The sequence below is a fragment of the Dendronephthya gigantea genome, unplaced genomic scaffold, assembly GCF_004324835.1.
Source record: "Dendronephthya gigantea isolate DGI-Jeju-01 unplaced genomic scaffold, DenGig_1.0 000128F, whole genome shotgun sequence".
In the NCBI taxonomy this organism is placed as follows: domain Eukaryota; kingdom Metazoa; phylum Cnidaria; class Anthozoa; order Malacalcyonacea; family Nephtheidae; genus Dendronephthya; species Dendronephthya gigantea.
Window position 1 is genome coordinate 529,270 of NW_021163138.1, and position 16,043 is coordinate 545,312.

Below are 16,043 nucleotides of genomic sequence, written 5' to 3' on the forward strand. Positions count from 1 at the left end.
TTTCCATTTTCAATATTTTCTAGCATTTAGTTGAAGTTAAAAACAAGGCATTCTTCTTCTTTAGAACCTTTGTTGCTTCCCTTAGGGCTGAACAGTGGCTAAAAGATGTTGTCAAGCAACTCAGCTGTCAAGTTCGTTTCACTGTATTGTAGGACTACTCTGAACTGTTCTGGGTTACATCTTAATAAGTCAAGAATATCACAAGTCTTTAGACCCTCAAAATAAACTGGTTTAATTCATGAAGAGACATGAAAATAATCGTGTGTAATGCAATAGCCTTTATAAATTCATCTTTGTCATCCAAGGTTACTATAGGCTTGGTATAACTGTGATCAAATCGAAAATCACTATTGAATGATGCCTCCGTTTTAAACTCTTCAGTATTGACAATGCCTTGCAGTTTTTTTAGCGAATCTTTCAATTCACCTGGAGGTACTTAATCTAAGGTTGGGTTAAATATTTGATATCACCATAAAGGATATAGTCAGTTACAGTTTTTCCAAAGCATCTTGGACCAGCAGACCCTTGCAAAACGTTTTTTGCTGATAAACACCCAGACTTCATAAACTCATTTGCAAAACCTTTCTACGGCAGAGGAGACAATCCTTCGCTCTGAACAATATTACTTATAAGCTAGCTTTATCATAGAGTGCGCAGCTCATCAAATTGGGGTTAATATGTTTCTCAATGTGTGGGACATTCCTGCATCATTTGACGTGCAGCTTTGCGCGAGGAGTTGCTTGGCAAATCGCGGTTCAAGTTGATGCAGAGGAAAATATCAAATGCGAAGACGACAAGTTGCAAAGGGATTTTCAAGCATGATTGATGCCGGAAATATATGACCGGTTTTCGGGTGTATTTTAAAACTGCAAGGAGAACTTTCCTCTCAATTTCAAGCCATTTCAAGAAATTTTCCCCCTGCTTCATGAGAAATTCAGTCCATGGAATTACAGAAAGATAGTTGAGCGTAATCAGTACACTGCAGCTTTTAACATCAAAACTTGGAAGGAACTGTCCGCGGCTATGCAAATTGAACATACATTGAAAGACTGCAGGCATGTCAGCTAACATTCAGTAACATGCAAGCGCTATTTCCCGTAAAATCTAACAGATTCCTCAACGTTTTGAAGGAAAAAAACTCAAACGCTGCTAGTGAAGTTTTTGATGTCAAACTGCTGGACCAAGCTCATAACTTTAACACTACTCTTCATGAAGCTGCAAAATCTTTATCTGACCAGTTGAACCCCACATTTGAAAAGATAACTGGCCATTCCCTTCTTAAAGCATTGACGAATGTTAAAGACCTGAATATTAAAAAGAAAAAGTCATTAGCCGAAGAGAACAAGGAGAAAAAATTACCGGAAATTTAGCAAGCAGTTGAGAAAGAGTGGAAAAAGACATCTTTGATCTGGTAATAATCCGAGATTGATTTTTTATAATACATTATGGGAATGGACTATATATGAATATTTAAAGTGAAATATAAATATTTATATCTCAAAGCATCAATACATTTACATTATATATGTTAGATAACTGTAGGAAGTTGTTTAAAGTAAGTTTGACTGACTAGGGCATTATTTATTGACTAAACCATACCAGCTGTGCATTCTTCTGTAAAATAATGTTGATAAAGTTATAGATTTGTTTTGCTTACTATAATGGGATTTTTACAGATGTTTTAAGAATAGACAGTCTTTAGCTGGAAGGTGAAGAGATAGGCTGGCAATGGTTTTTGTAAGCAAGATGAGGCAGCTGAACAACATAATGCACACAACAGGGAAAACAGAAAAGCCCAGTTGGGAAATTTGAAAATATGGAGTGGGACAAGGATGGAATGAAGGAAGAAGTAAACAGCTTTGGCGATGGCACTTCGGTCAACTGGTCCGAATTAGCAAGGAAGTATGAAGTAAAGAATAAAGCTGGAAACTTGGCACAAAATGGTAGGCAAATTGCAATAGAGTGGTTAAAATTAGAAGGAGTTAGAATGTTGAGAGGTTCAAGAAAAGACGAAGAGAGAGTGACACAGGAGGCAATATCAGGAAAAAGATGAAAAGAGGTATGGGTGGTGAAATTACAGTTCCATGCCCTGAAAGCAGCAGAGAATTGCACGCAAAATTAAAGAAAAAGATTTTGTCTGGTGAAATGAACATTGGGGAGTTAATAGTACCAAGAGGCAATAGCTAGTATACAACCAAAATCTTGCAAACAAATCTCCCAATTCCTGCTACAACCAGTTAAAATTTAATTATGTATATATTATTATGTATTAGCAAAAACTTACATATACTCACTGATGCCCAAAATAATTGAGATAGCAAATTCCCTAATTAATTTAACAATGTCAATCCATATGAGGACAGACCTAGCTCTCTCAATGAAATCCCCCATCAAGATATGGCACAGGAATCACTACAAAAAAGAGATTAGTCCAAATTAATCGTTTTGTACATTTTTGTTTAGTATGAGAAGCTAGTGCTTAAAAAGGATGGTTCAATTGAAAAGTCCCACTTTTTGTGGAAGGACGCAAATGTCATTGGTTGAAATTAGAAAGCGAAAGCAGATTGAGTTGGAATTCATGAGAATTAATGCCAAGAGAGATATAGATAGCATGAGTAACCAGGAAGTTGCACACAGATTGGAAATGCTCAATGAGATAGAGATGAAACAAAGATTAAAAGTTATGGGAAGAACAAGGCATTTACTAGTATGGCATGACCTCTTAACTGTAGCTAACCATTCTTACCTTGTGTTCATGGCCACCTGCCTGTATGACCCCACAACGTTCTACACGAACAATGAATATAAAGAAATGACAGGAAAAAAAGTTAACATCAAATCATTAGTTGAAGCTCCAAGTCTGTATATTGTGGCAAGGTCCTCAACCTCAAATGAAGATCAGTTGTGCTATGTAGAAACTAGGCTTGAATGTTTTGATGAACTTCCTGATCGCATAGCATCAACTTCTAGTGTATTAATTGTGGACAAGATGAGGGTTTTTCATGGTGACAGTCCTTCTCGTCAATATGAAGCTGGACAGCAAAAGGGGGGGGGACTTCTACTGTGCTGTATGTGGTGCTAATGCCCACCGGGTTCATGAACTTGATTATGGATTTTGGTGTCCCCATATATCCTTGATCGGCAGCAATTGGTTTTGAAAGGCCCACTTGGTAAAGCAAATTCTGTTGCAAAGTCAAGCAAACCATTTCATGGACTAACAAAAACCAACTTGGTTGTGAATTGAATGCTAGGGAAATCTATGAAGGAGATAAAAAAAAGAGTTAGAGGATCTTCTGAAAGAGGAATTGCATGGCATGCAAGGAATACCAGCCCTGCTATTCACCAATCCCTGCAAAACATTATGATCTATTAACTGCGCTAGTTATGAAGTTCTAAGTTTTGGGCAGAAAGAAACCAAGCGAACTATTGATTACCGCTGTGCATTGATTATGGTTTCAAATCAGCTTCGAGGCTCAGTTAATCAAACTGTTCAATTGTTGCTTGACACCCTTGTCAAAATCCAAGAAATCCAGGTGATCTCGGCGAATGATCTTGGCCAATCAGCACGCAAAAAATTTTCTGAAATAAAAATCCATACCATGTAGCAATGCGCACCTATGTAAATAAATATGGCGGACAAAATCATATTGAATAATACCTAAAGTTTGAACTTTTATGGCATTTTAAGCCATCAGCTACTTATAACTTATGTTTCACTTTTCGTGCTGGTTTTTCCTGCCAGCTGGGACCTTTTGACTAGTCTTTGCATTAGTAATTGACAAAATCGCCTTTCTATTCCACCGAAAGTCTCAACAATGGGTTGAATGCTTTGTGAATGACTTTGAAGTCAGAGAATCGCTAGCTATGCAGCACGAACAAGTGTCGGATCTCATAAAATCGGAAGTCTTTCATGTGGATGTTTGCCTTTGGTGGGGTCAATGCCAGGGTACTTGTTGCAAATGCCTGTATTAAACGCGGATTCAAGAAATGGTATTTTCTGGAGATTTTGCTGCAGTGATACAGGGGTGACGCGGTGAATGAAAACAATAGTTAACCGACAGTAATGATTATTTTTGGTGTTAAAGGAAGACTCAGCTTGCCACAGACGTGAGTTTTCTTACTTCTTCTCAGTATTAGGTGTGCCAAATACATCTGCCTTTAGAACACCACAGCTATTTCCATACCCATGAATTTGTTGAAGGCGACATCAATTTTGTTATTTAAATTTTTTATTTGATGGGCTGTGTTGAACAGATAATTTTTCATTTCTGTAGTTTAGATAGGACTTCACATCAAACTTCTCACGCGACACGACAATCTTCTCTTTTCCATAAACTAATGTTGATCCATCATTTGCATCTAACCTAGCTGATACCAGGTGACAAGTTATCACACCACTTCGACCTTCAAGTGACTGCTGGTATTTAGTGGCACTCTCCTTACTGATGAAGGTTGCTGGCACAGAATGACATTGACCAAATTCCCAAAAATTGTTGGTTAACCTGGTACATTCATCATGTGAACCCTCTGGAACATTGGTACTGACTAAACATGCAATTTCATCAGGTTCCATGAGTATTGTGTCATTTTCATCATGGCAGTCTGAAGGCTTTAGAAAATAAATTTTTATATTGATCATGTAAAATTATACCCATCTTGATTTATGAACTAACAAGAAATCAACAGAAACATTACCAATGTCTCATCTTGCTCAGATAGTGGAGGGCACGTTTCATCAAAATGAATTGGTATACATTCCTCAAACTTTTGAATTGGTATACATTCCTCAAACTGGCAAGATGCATCGCACCAGGAAAGTTATTCTCCACAACCAGTTAGATTCACTCGCCCTTGGTTGCCCAAGTTGTTTCTTGCAAAATCAGATCTTGTAGTTGGGGATTTAACTTCATTCCACTTATGCTCGATTTTTTCGGTATCCTCAACAGTCCAGACTGGGCCAGTGGAGATAATTGTCATGTTACCCAGCAAGGTGGAGTGTTCTGGGGCATCTGGGATGGGATATGTAGATCTGGATGAGCTATTTCCTGTGTCAACCTGACGCTGTTTACCATCTGCACAACTTCTGTAGAATACTTTTGTAGGATTTGTTCACTGAGGAATGTTGATCTCATTTAGCTGCTTGTATTCTTCATACACTTGTCCAAAGTACTTCTTAGTGGTATAATCATCAGGGCCAAGGTATGCACCAGCAGTGATGGTAAGTCATTTGAGGTTACGACACTCAACAACTTTTAGTCGTGTGGTAGTGATGGCAGGTGTGGTAGTGTGGCAGTGAAGTACATTGACCACTTCAACCATGGTGCTGTATTAGTAAACTGATATATAAGAATTGTTTCCTTGGGAGCTATATCTGAGATTTGAATAGCTAGACGAGAAGCAGATACTCTGAATACTTAGTAACATTTACCTTTGCAACAGCAATTTCATCATGAACTTCAAATTCTAACCCTATCAATTTTGTGAGTTCTTGCTTTTTCTTTTTCAAGCTTTCAACAATGAGAGTTTTAGGTGGAATCACATTTATCTAAGTACCATTTGAAGAAAGATGCTTGCCCCAGGTATTTTGTAGAACATCTTGGAGTTGCTTTTGTCCAAGAGAAAATGACCCAACAATTCCAGATGCAAACTCAACAAAATTTGCTTTATATTTTTCATAAATAAGTGGCATTAATACTTCTCTGAATAGCTTACCATTTTCGGCCTTGAGCATAGCTTCACACACCAGTTTCTTATTACCGAGAACAAAATTGACCATGTCAAGGTAGTTATGCTAAAAGGGCCCACACTAATGTCCTCTTCGTAGAGAGAGGTTTCATTTCTGGATACGTTTTTAACAACATTTGTTGTAAAGCATTAAATTCCCATGAAAGCTTTGCAGTGTTTACAGACCCATTGGACATCATAGCATTGGAAAATAACAACTCCCAAGGGCTGGAATGGTCTGTTACAAGGGGTAAAAAATGCTCCTTAACTTCGTCAGCACTCAAACAACCTAGAAATGCTTAAATTCTGGCTAAACGAGTTCCTGCACTTATGTCATTCGGCAGTACATCACAAACCAACTCCAAAGCACTCAGTTTCTTTTCACTTTCCAAGTTTTCTGGCTTGTGCTCACTATTGACTCGATAATGGCGCAATAAATTATTGTATGAACCATACTCTTTATTACATGAATCGTTTTCACAGCGAAAATTGCTTTGAGAAGTCATATTAAAAATATAAAAAAACAAATACAGTACCTAGTTCATAAATCCCTGGAAGGGGATAAGCTTCGGGCCATTTAGTAAAATAATCCATTGCAACTAATATGTATTTATTACCTTGGTTCGTAACAGGTAGTGGCCCAGGATATGTACAGCAATTCTCTCCATTGGGGCTCCGACGTTATACAGTTTCAAAGGACCCTTTGGCTATCGACATGGCCCTTTCTTTGAAGAACATACATTACAACTTTCACACCATTGCTTCACATCAAATCGACAGCTAGGCCAGTAAAATCTTTGTTTCAGCCCCTGTAACGTCTTGTTCATGCCAAAATGACCAGATGTTTCCGTTCCATTTGGTTACCCTAACACCTCGATTCAGAGTTTTTTTGGGACAATTATTTGATAACATAATTGCGCCTCTGTCACTCCTTCCCACAGCCGATATAAAAATCCCTCATGTACTCCCAGACTATCCCATTGAGCCCACAGAATCTTTGTTGTTCTGCTACAGGCTGCCACTACAGACCAATCAGGCCAACCACCGTTGTTCTCGATCCAACTAAAAATTAGCCTGAGATCTTGATTGTTTTTTCTGGAATCTTCCTATATCACCAAGCGACAGACTCTCATCTTGAGCGGCGCTCTTTTCATTACACAGCGTAGCAATACAGGTGTGACGTGCATCTTGTTCCTATTCAGTAGTCACTAAGTATGCTGCATTTTCCTCTTCTAGCTTTTGGCAAAACTTGCAACTTGACAGTAAGCATGGACTGCGTGACAAAGCATCAGCATTCTGATGGTTCCTTCCAGCTCAATGAACCATTTCGAAATCATATTGCTGCAGCTTTTGTAGTCATCATGCCAGCTGCTAGTCAACAGCTGATTAAGTGGGAATGCTATTTGGGCTAATGATTTCATGAATCGCCGGTAATACTAACAAAACCCTAGAAATGATCTTACTTCAGCAACATTTTTCGGAACAGGCTACTTTTCCACTGCTTCAGCATTGAGTCGGTTCGAACCCCATCCCGGCTGACTTTGTGTGTCCAAGGTAGCTCACTTTTTCTTGAAAAAGCAAACGTTTCTTCACGTTCAGTTTCAGATTAGCTCTTCGTAACCTACAGAATACCTCTTGAAGACGATCAAGTTCATCTTGAAAGGACTTGTGCGTGCACGTTTATGTCGTCAAGATAGATCTCTGCATGGATACCGCTAATAGAGGAAGCTAAACAGGGGAGTAACACAGTTAAAAGTCATTATTTAAAAAATTTAAGTTAAAAAATTTCCAATGGACCTGAAATTTCTCTTTGAGCAGGAATGTGCGAATGTAGTGCTCATATAGCTACTGTACCTTCGATGAGAACAAGAGCATGTGCTCATACCTGTGATGAGCAGATGAGCATGTGCTCATAACAGCAGTGCTCATCGGCGCATCGCACAATTGATACTTTGTTTCTTGTTTGGCTTGTTATCAAACAGTAATGCAGTTTTATGAGCAGCTTAGCAGATGAGCATGTCCTTCTCAAGCTTAGCTATGGGCTTATAACAACAAAAGTGATCGAGCTAAACTGCCATTTAGTCCGTTCTCAGTTGTTATTATCCTATGGATAATCTATCGCTTGCTGATCAAGTAAATTAATGTTGTGTCGTTTCTGGTGCCTTAGGCATATCAATGTTAAAATGTAAAAATTTACTTACATTGTTTAATTATCAATCCACATATAAAATGCCCACGCTGGCGAATTTTTAACATACAAATAGTCTAAGTTTAATCTGGCTATGATGTTACTTATCAAAGGCATATACTTCCAGGAGCGTAGGATTTACTTTTTAAACTACAAGGAAAAAATTCAGAGCACCTACTTTTTATTTTTGGCCTGGTACTTTGCCACTTTACGTACTCCCGATATGTTAAAGATTAGGCCAGGTGCTGCAGTGTTGGTCGCCGGTTGGGTCACGAAGGGTTGTATTGATGTTGGTTGGGTCTTGGAGGGCAGAACTGGTGTTAGTTGGGTCAGGAAGGGCAGAAATGGTAAGGTTGTTAGTTGAGTTTTGGAGGACAGAACTGGTATTGGTTGGGTCAGGAAGGGAAGAAGTGGTGAGGTCGTTAGTTGGCTTGGTGAGTGATTCTGCCCGTGCAGTTTCTTCCTGTTGTTACATTCAAAGTAATTATCCAGGAATAATTTCTTACAGCGTTTCTTAACGTTATCGTTTAGGGAGTAGTTACTTGTGTACCAAACATGCGGCAAAACCCCCTTAAATTCATAACACCAAATCAAAATAATATCCTCTGTATAGAATAAGTAGATATATTTTTTTTGCCGTTTTTAGTGCAAAGTTTGAGAAACTTAGTGCAAAGTTTGAGAAACTTTGCAGTGTTGTGATGAGTGGCAAAAATTCAAATGAGTCAGTAAGTCAGACAGTCAGTCAGTCATAGTGTAAACTTTACGGGGGGTAGGTTGATTTATGCGTATAAGAACTTTTTGTATATGATCAGTAATTTAAGGTTTTTAAATCAGTTTAACTTGCTTTATTTATTAATGCACTATACCCCTTTTGCAAAGTTCACCAAAATATTGAGGAATTTCGGCGGTTATTGTAAATTTTGAAGCATTGCTTTTCCGCCGTTTGGGTTTTGTTTTAAAGGGATTTACGCAGAATTACCCCCTGGAACACCCGATTCTTTTTTACACGTTGCAACTGCGCATGTTCTGTCCAGACTTGAACAATATTCACGACGTAAAGAAACAAGGAGCGACGAGCATCACTTCAAAACATTCCGGGCGTAAAAATCGAGCAATTATTTGAGAATCTACGCAATTTATCAACTTATGTTATGAATTACAAGCATTCAATTCAACACAAATATAATTTGGAAGGTTTATTCCATAAATAGAGCTAAAAGGGTTAGAAAGAAACGACGTTGTGTTGTTTATGTATTGATAGACTCTTACACGAATGTATATTATGTCGATAGCAAGTCGATACCTAATATTCTGCATTACAGTACATGAATGATACTATACAAAACAGACATTTTGTGCAGTAATCAAATCATTTTGGCGGTATGCAGTATTGATTATAAGTATATTGTTTTGTATCGATTTACGCATCGAAGTATCCACATCATAGACATAATATGCACCGCGGTTTATTTACATTATTTACAATGCAACTATTTTGGCTTTTCTTATGAAGTGACGGATAAATTGTAGCCAACATATAAATGTAGTGAATGTAATCACAGTTGTTTTATGAAGAAAAGAGACTAAACTGAGAAAATCGCGCCCGCAACTAAAAGTATAATTTAATAGTGACAGTATCCGCGGCTAACGTAACTTGAGTACTTTGAGTAATTTCCTTTTGATTAATGTTTAACCTAGTTCATTATATTTTTACTGGCATAAGTCAAAATGTTTATGTTGGGACAAATGTCTGGTTGCTTAGGTATTACAGGGCATGAAAACTTTGCACTATCCTTGGATCCCTAGTTATATAATGGATACAAGGTTGCCAAGTATATCACTATGTACAAATAGTATATCAATAAAAAAAATACATCAAAAACACTTCCATTTTTTTAAAAAAAACTCAGTATGAGCATGAGTAAATTAAAACCGTCAGTTCTCGAACATTTAATTGGCATTTCGATTTATTGAGATTGATGTTCAATTTATCATGATATTGGTGCACGATGTACGTTTATCACCCATTGTTCAGTTAGAAAGAATCTGTGAGTCTTGATGAGACAATTGCGAACACGAATAGAAATTAAACCACACCCATATTTCATCCGAAGCTTCTCAGTATAATATTACTTCCGATATTGCCATGATGGCTGAAATGCTATGTTTTAATATAAACAATTAACAGATGAGTAAGACAGCCTTGGTCTTAAAAATCTATGTCTTCAGTAGTTGGACATTGGCAACCCAATGCCTCACAAAACTCTTCTTCATCTTTTTTTCCTTTAAGTTTACGGAATCCACTGGCCAATTTTGAATCAATTAAACTACCAACTTCTTCAGGACAATCAGAACAAAGGAGCACGCAATATAGTTTCTGGTTACCATATGTATATTTTTGTTGCATTCTTAATATAAATTCATAAGAATAGTGTAGAAACTACTATACTTTTTCCACCTAAATCTTTCTGCAAAGTCCACGATGTAATGACACAGGTTCATCATGCACTTGAAACCCAGGGACAACAATTCCTTCTCCAACAACCCGACCTCACCATTTTTTCTCCAACAACCCGACCTCCCATCCAGAATATTCACTTCCATCCAAAATGGCTAAACTAAAATGCCAAACCAAAAAAAGGAAATAGTCTAAGTTTAATCTGGCTATGATGTTACTCATCAAAGGCATATACTTCCAGGAGCGTAGGATTTACTTTTTAAACTACAAGAAAAAAATTCAGAGCACCTACTTTTTATTTTTGGCCTGGTACTTCGCCACTTTACGTACTTCCAATATGTTAAAGATTTAGGCCGGGTGCTGCGGTGTTGGTCACCGGTTTGGTCAAGAAGGGTTGTATTGGTGTTGGTTGGGTCTTAGAGGGCACAACTGGTGTTGGTTGGGTCAGGAAGGGCAGAAATGGTAAGGTTGTTAGTTGAGTCTTGGAGGACAGAACTGGTGCTGGTTGGGTCAGGAAGGGCAGAACTGGTGAGGTCGTTAGTTGGATTGGTGAGGTCATTGGTTGGATTGGTGCGGTAGTTGGTTGGATTGGTGAGGCAGTGGGTTAGTTTGGTGATGTCGTTGGTTGGATTGATGATGTTGGTTGGATTGGTGAGGTCGTTGGTTGGGTCAGGAAGCAAATCATCGCCATTGAATGGGTTATCAAAAAAGTTGTCATGGAATATGTCATCCTTTTTTCTTATTTTTAGCTGATCTTTGCACTCAACGATTTTCTTCAGTTGTCAAGTCCTGTACGCACTGGGGTTTTTTTAGTGTTATTCCTTCAGACAAGCACTGTGCATCAAACTTTGCCAGCCTTTTGTAAGGAAATCGACCCTTCTTGTAAAATAAAGACATTCGTTCAAGATGGTGGACTATCAACAGCCCCGACAATATTCATTATTCAAACCTAAATACTTTACAAATATACTCACCCGGGAGGGCAGAGTATGCTTATGCTAATTATATCACATCTTTCCCTTTTTAATAATAGCCTAAATTCTAAATAAATTAAAGTTCAAGTTACTAAGACAAAATGTTAAATGTTCTAGATAAAGCAAAGTCGAATATAAACGTAAGAATATAAGTTCATTAAACTTATAAAAATAACTAAAATTAATGTCAAATAATGTTTCTAACTTTACCACCCAAATCGTTTGGGTTTCACCACTAATCGACCACTTCTGGTAACGTACGGGCTGGTGGTCTTGGCAGGTGGTGGGGATATTTCTGGTAAGGGTAAGGGATCTGGATTCACGGTCGATGAAGCAGTGGATTGGTCAGAACCAACGGACGGTGAAACTGCATTCTCGGGAGATGACATTTCTTTGTCAACTGCCGGAGCTATAGTTTGGTCGTCACTGTCAGATCCAAGGGCTGGTCCAACTCGCAAATGCTGTCGAATGCGGCGATACTTTCTTCCATCATCCGTTTGCACTATATATGATCTTGGCGTATGGTGATGCCCCAGTACCGTCGCTGGTTTCCATTCTCTGGAATACGTCAACGGTTCTAACCGGACTTTAGCTCCAGGCTGTAGTTCTTTCAGCTCCTTACTTGCATGCTTGTTGTAATACTTTTTCTGGTCTTCTTTAGTCTTCATTAAATATTCGGAAATACGTTGTGGGCTGGTGTTAGCAGGTTGAAGTAACCCTTCCATCACAGGCAGGTTGTTTCGCAGTCGACGTCCCATAAGTAGTTGAGCAGGAGACAGTTCAATGTTAGGTAACGGCGTTGTCCGATAGTGAAGTAGGGCTAAGTACTTATCATTATTTTTTCGCCACAAATTCTTGATAGTTTGGATGGCTCTTTCTGCTTCTCCATTTGCTCTTGGAAAGTGGTGAGCTGGTGGTATGTTTAAAACCATACTCTTTTGCAAATGCTTGGAACTCGCGACTACTGTATTGGGGCCCATTATCAGAAATGACCTCGGCTGGAATTCCATGGACACCGAATTGGCGTTTGAGCTCGTCTACGACAGCACTACTTCTTGTAGATTCCATCTTGGTGACCTCTGGAAACTTACTGCGGTAACACACAGAAACCAAAAAATGTTCTCCACGAAATTCAAACAGATCGGTTCCTATCTTTTCCCACGGAAACTTTGGAGGAACGGTTGGTTTCAAAGGCTCTGAAGGCTGCTTCTTCGCATAATCGGCACACACGCTACAATTGGTAACCATTTCTTCAATCTGTACTGACATGCCAGGCCAAAATAATACATCTCTGGCTCTTTGTCTACATTTGACTATCCCCAGATGACTCTTGTGAATTTGACAAAGCATATCTGGTCTAAGAACTCTTGGCACGATTAGGCGTGTTCCTTTGAAGAGCAACCCATCTGCTGTTACAACTTCATCTCTGAATGTCCAGTAAGGTCTGGCTGCGACAGGAACTTGTTGTTTCGTGTCCGGCCAACCACTCTTCACTAACGTAATGACGGCTTGTAGTTCCGGATCGGTTTTGGTTTCCTTCTGGAATTCCTCATATCGCTCGTCCGAAACTGCAAGAACCGTATGAACTTCCTGGAATTCTGCATAATTTTCCTGTTCGTTATTTGGCAAAGATGCTCGACTCAGAGTGTCAGCCAATACTTGTTTACAGCCTGGAACATAACGGATCTCCACGTCGTATCCACGCACGTTAAGAATCATCTTCTGAAGTCGCAACGGAACCTGTGACAATGGCTTGCTGCTGATGGCTTGTAGTGGTTTATGGTCTGTCTCAACAATCACACTTCTGCCATATATATACTGATGGAACTTACGACAAGCGAAGACTACTGCAAGCATTTTGGCTTCAATGGCAGCATATCTGCTCTCAATGTCCGTAAGAGCTCGAGAAGCATAACACACAGGCTTTCCCTCTTGTAGTAACACTGCTCCTAATCCTTTGCCACTTGCATCACACTGGATTGTTACCGGTTTGGTGACATCATAATACTGTAGGACTGGTGATTGTGAGACAACTTCCTTGATCTTCTCAAAGCTTATTTGCTGTGGTCGATCCCAGTGAAACAGTACGTCGGCTTTCTCAAGTTCTCTCAGCGGTGCATCCACCTTGGATAACCCAGGAATATATCGACTTAGGAATTGCACAAATCCAAGAAACCGTTTGACGTCTTCTTTGTTATTTGGCGTTGGCATTTCTCGAATAGCTTCAACTTTCCGAGGATCCATCTTCAAGCCTCCTGCTGTGAGGAGATGCCCTACATAAGGCACTTCTCTTTGGCGAATCTTACATTTTTCTCGATTGAGCTTTAACCCTTGCGTCGATGCTCGCTCCAAGAATTTGTTCAATCGTTCATCATGCGTTGTTTCATCCCCGGTGACGATTACATCATCCATAATAACCTCCACACCGTCTAAATCTTCAACCATTCTATCCATGGTTCTTTGGAAGATCTCTGGGGAACATTTTACCCCAAAAGGTAGCCTTGTAAATCTGTACCGTCCTATTGGTGTGTTGAAGGTACAAAGGAGTGAAGACTCTTCATCCAGCTTCAGTTGCCAGAAACCATTCTTCGCATCCAATATGCTAAAGATATTAGCACCTTCGAGACGACTGGCGACTTCATCCACAGTCTTCATCGGATGATGGTACCTTTTCATGGCGGCATTCAAATCCCTCGGATCAATACACAGTCTCACTGCACCATTAGGCTTTTGAACCACGACCATCGAGTTAACCCAATCTGTCGCTTCTTCCTGTCGCACAATCACACCAAGTCTTTCCATTCTTTTAAGCTCTTCGATAACTTTTTCTCTCTGTGGAATGGGTACTTTTCTTGGAGCATGAACAACAGGGGTGGCACCTTCATTTAATTCGATATGATAATCACCAGGTAAACAGCCCAATCCTTTGAACAGCTCTGGGTAGTCATCCAATTCAACTTTCTCTGGTGCTGCTTTTTGACTTACAACTTGGTAAACTCTCTTCAGCAAACCAAGTTTGACACAGGTGTTTCCACTAAGGACAGATTCAACTTCAGCTTCCACAACAAAAAATTTTACATCTTCTATGTGGTCTTTATACTTTACTTTTAACACAACTTCTCCAAATGGTTTTAGTTTATGCTTGGAAAAAGAAATCAAAACAATATTTGTTTTCTTCAGTGGGCAGAGAGATGTACACTTAAGGTTGTTATAGGTCTTGAGAGACATAACATTCGCTTTCGCCCCACTGTCCAACTGAAATTTAACCTTAGTACTTTCTACATCAACAGTTTCGTAAAACTGTTCGTCCTCAGATGGAATGGTTGACCCAATTGCATATACAAATAAGGATGAGTAATCATCACTATCCTCGGAACTAGTGTCCTCTTTTTTGTGTAACTGTACGTTGTTAACTGGTTTGGCTCGGCAAACCTTTGCGTAGTGATTCATCTTTTGGCATCGTCTGCATTGTTGACCCATTGCTGGGCATTTCTGGTGACTTTTATCGAAACCACATCTTCCACACCTATCCTTCAACATGCTGTCCACTTCCACATTCGGGTTTTCTCCCTTTGTCTGCCGTTTATTTGAATATCGACGATTTCGAGGGTCCCGCTGATGATACTGTTCCTGTTTAATGGCATTAATGCTGGGGTCTTCCTCTTTCGTGAGCTTCTTTAAACTAACTAAATTGGTTTCATGGCTTCGTCCGATTTCAATAGCCTTTTCTAATGTCAAAGTATCAGCCAAATCGATACACTTCTCACGAACCTTTATATGTTTACAACTAAACACGATTGCATCACGAACCATATGTTCCTCGTCTCTATAACCACAATCCTTTACCAAAATCCTGAGGTCTGTTACGAAGGACTCAAAACTCTCATTCTCTCCTTGACGTCTTTCATTGAATTTCAAAGCGGCCATGATATAGTTCTTACGTGGAGTACAATAGTCCTCGAATTTCTTTAATACAATGTCTAATTTCTTTGCATCGGCGGGTTCAGCAAATGTAAATCCTTCGAATACATCAAGTCCTTTATCGCCCACCCACAATTTAACATAACTGACTTTAACGCTATCCTCTTTATCGTGTAAAGGACCTTCAAAAATACACATTGCTTGCCTATAGAATCGACGCCATTCTTGATTTAAATCTTGTGCAACCCAAGAAATTTCTGGGGTCTTAAATTTCGCCATTAGATACTGTGTTTTTTTTCCGTTTACTGAACTATTATACTTAGAAAGAACTCTTCTTTCTATTTTCATATAGATTCAAGCACGATGGCTTGAATTCGGCACGGATTCATAAGGAACCTGACACCATGTAAAATAAAGACATTCGTTCAAGATAGTGGACTATCAACAGCCCCGACAATATTCATTATTCAAACCTAAATACTTTACAAATATACTCACCCGGGAGGGCAGAGTATGCTTATGCTAATTATATCACACTTCTCACTAGTTTCCTGCTCTATAACAGATAGAACGTGAGTATGTCATGTTGAAATGAATCGATTTTTACTTGATACAAAAATGGTCAAGACAAATGACTTCATTTTCACCTAGGGCCTATATAGGTACTAACCTTATAACCGTAAACTTTACTTATTTTTACCTTCGCTAGACGCAAAACCTTTTTTAAACAAATTCCAGCTGCTCTTTGCTCTTTTTCTTCTTGTTGTAATGTCATGCG

The 16,043-nt window shown here is 39.0% G+C and overlaps 1 protein-coding gene across 1 annotated transcript; it reads right to left on the reverse strand.

Moving 5' to 3' along the window:
• Nucleotides 1-12,178: 12,178 nt before the first annotated feature.
• Nucleotides 12,179-15,544, reverse strand: LOC114535971 (uncharacterized protein K02A2.6-like). The gene has a single exon (XM_028557310.1). It carries the CDS (start codon nucleotides 15,542-15,544, stop codon nucleotides 12,179-12,181), a length of 3,366 nt encoding a protein of 1,121 aa, XP_028413111.1.
• Between the last annotated feature and the right edge of the window lie 499 nt (nucleotides 15,545-16,043).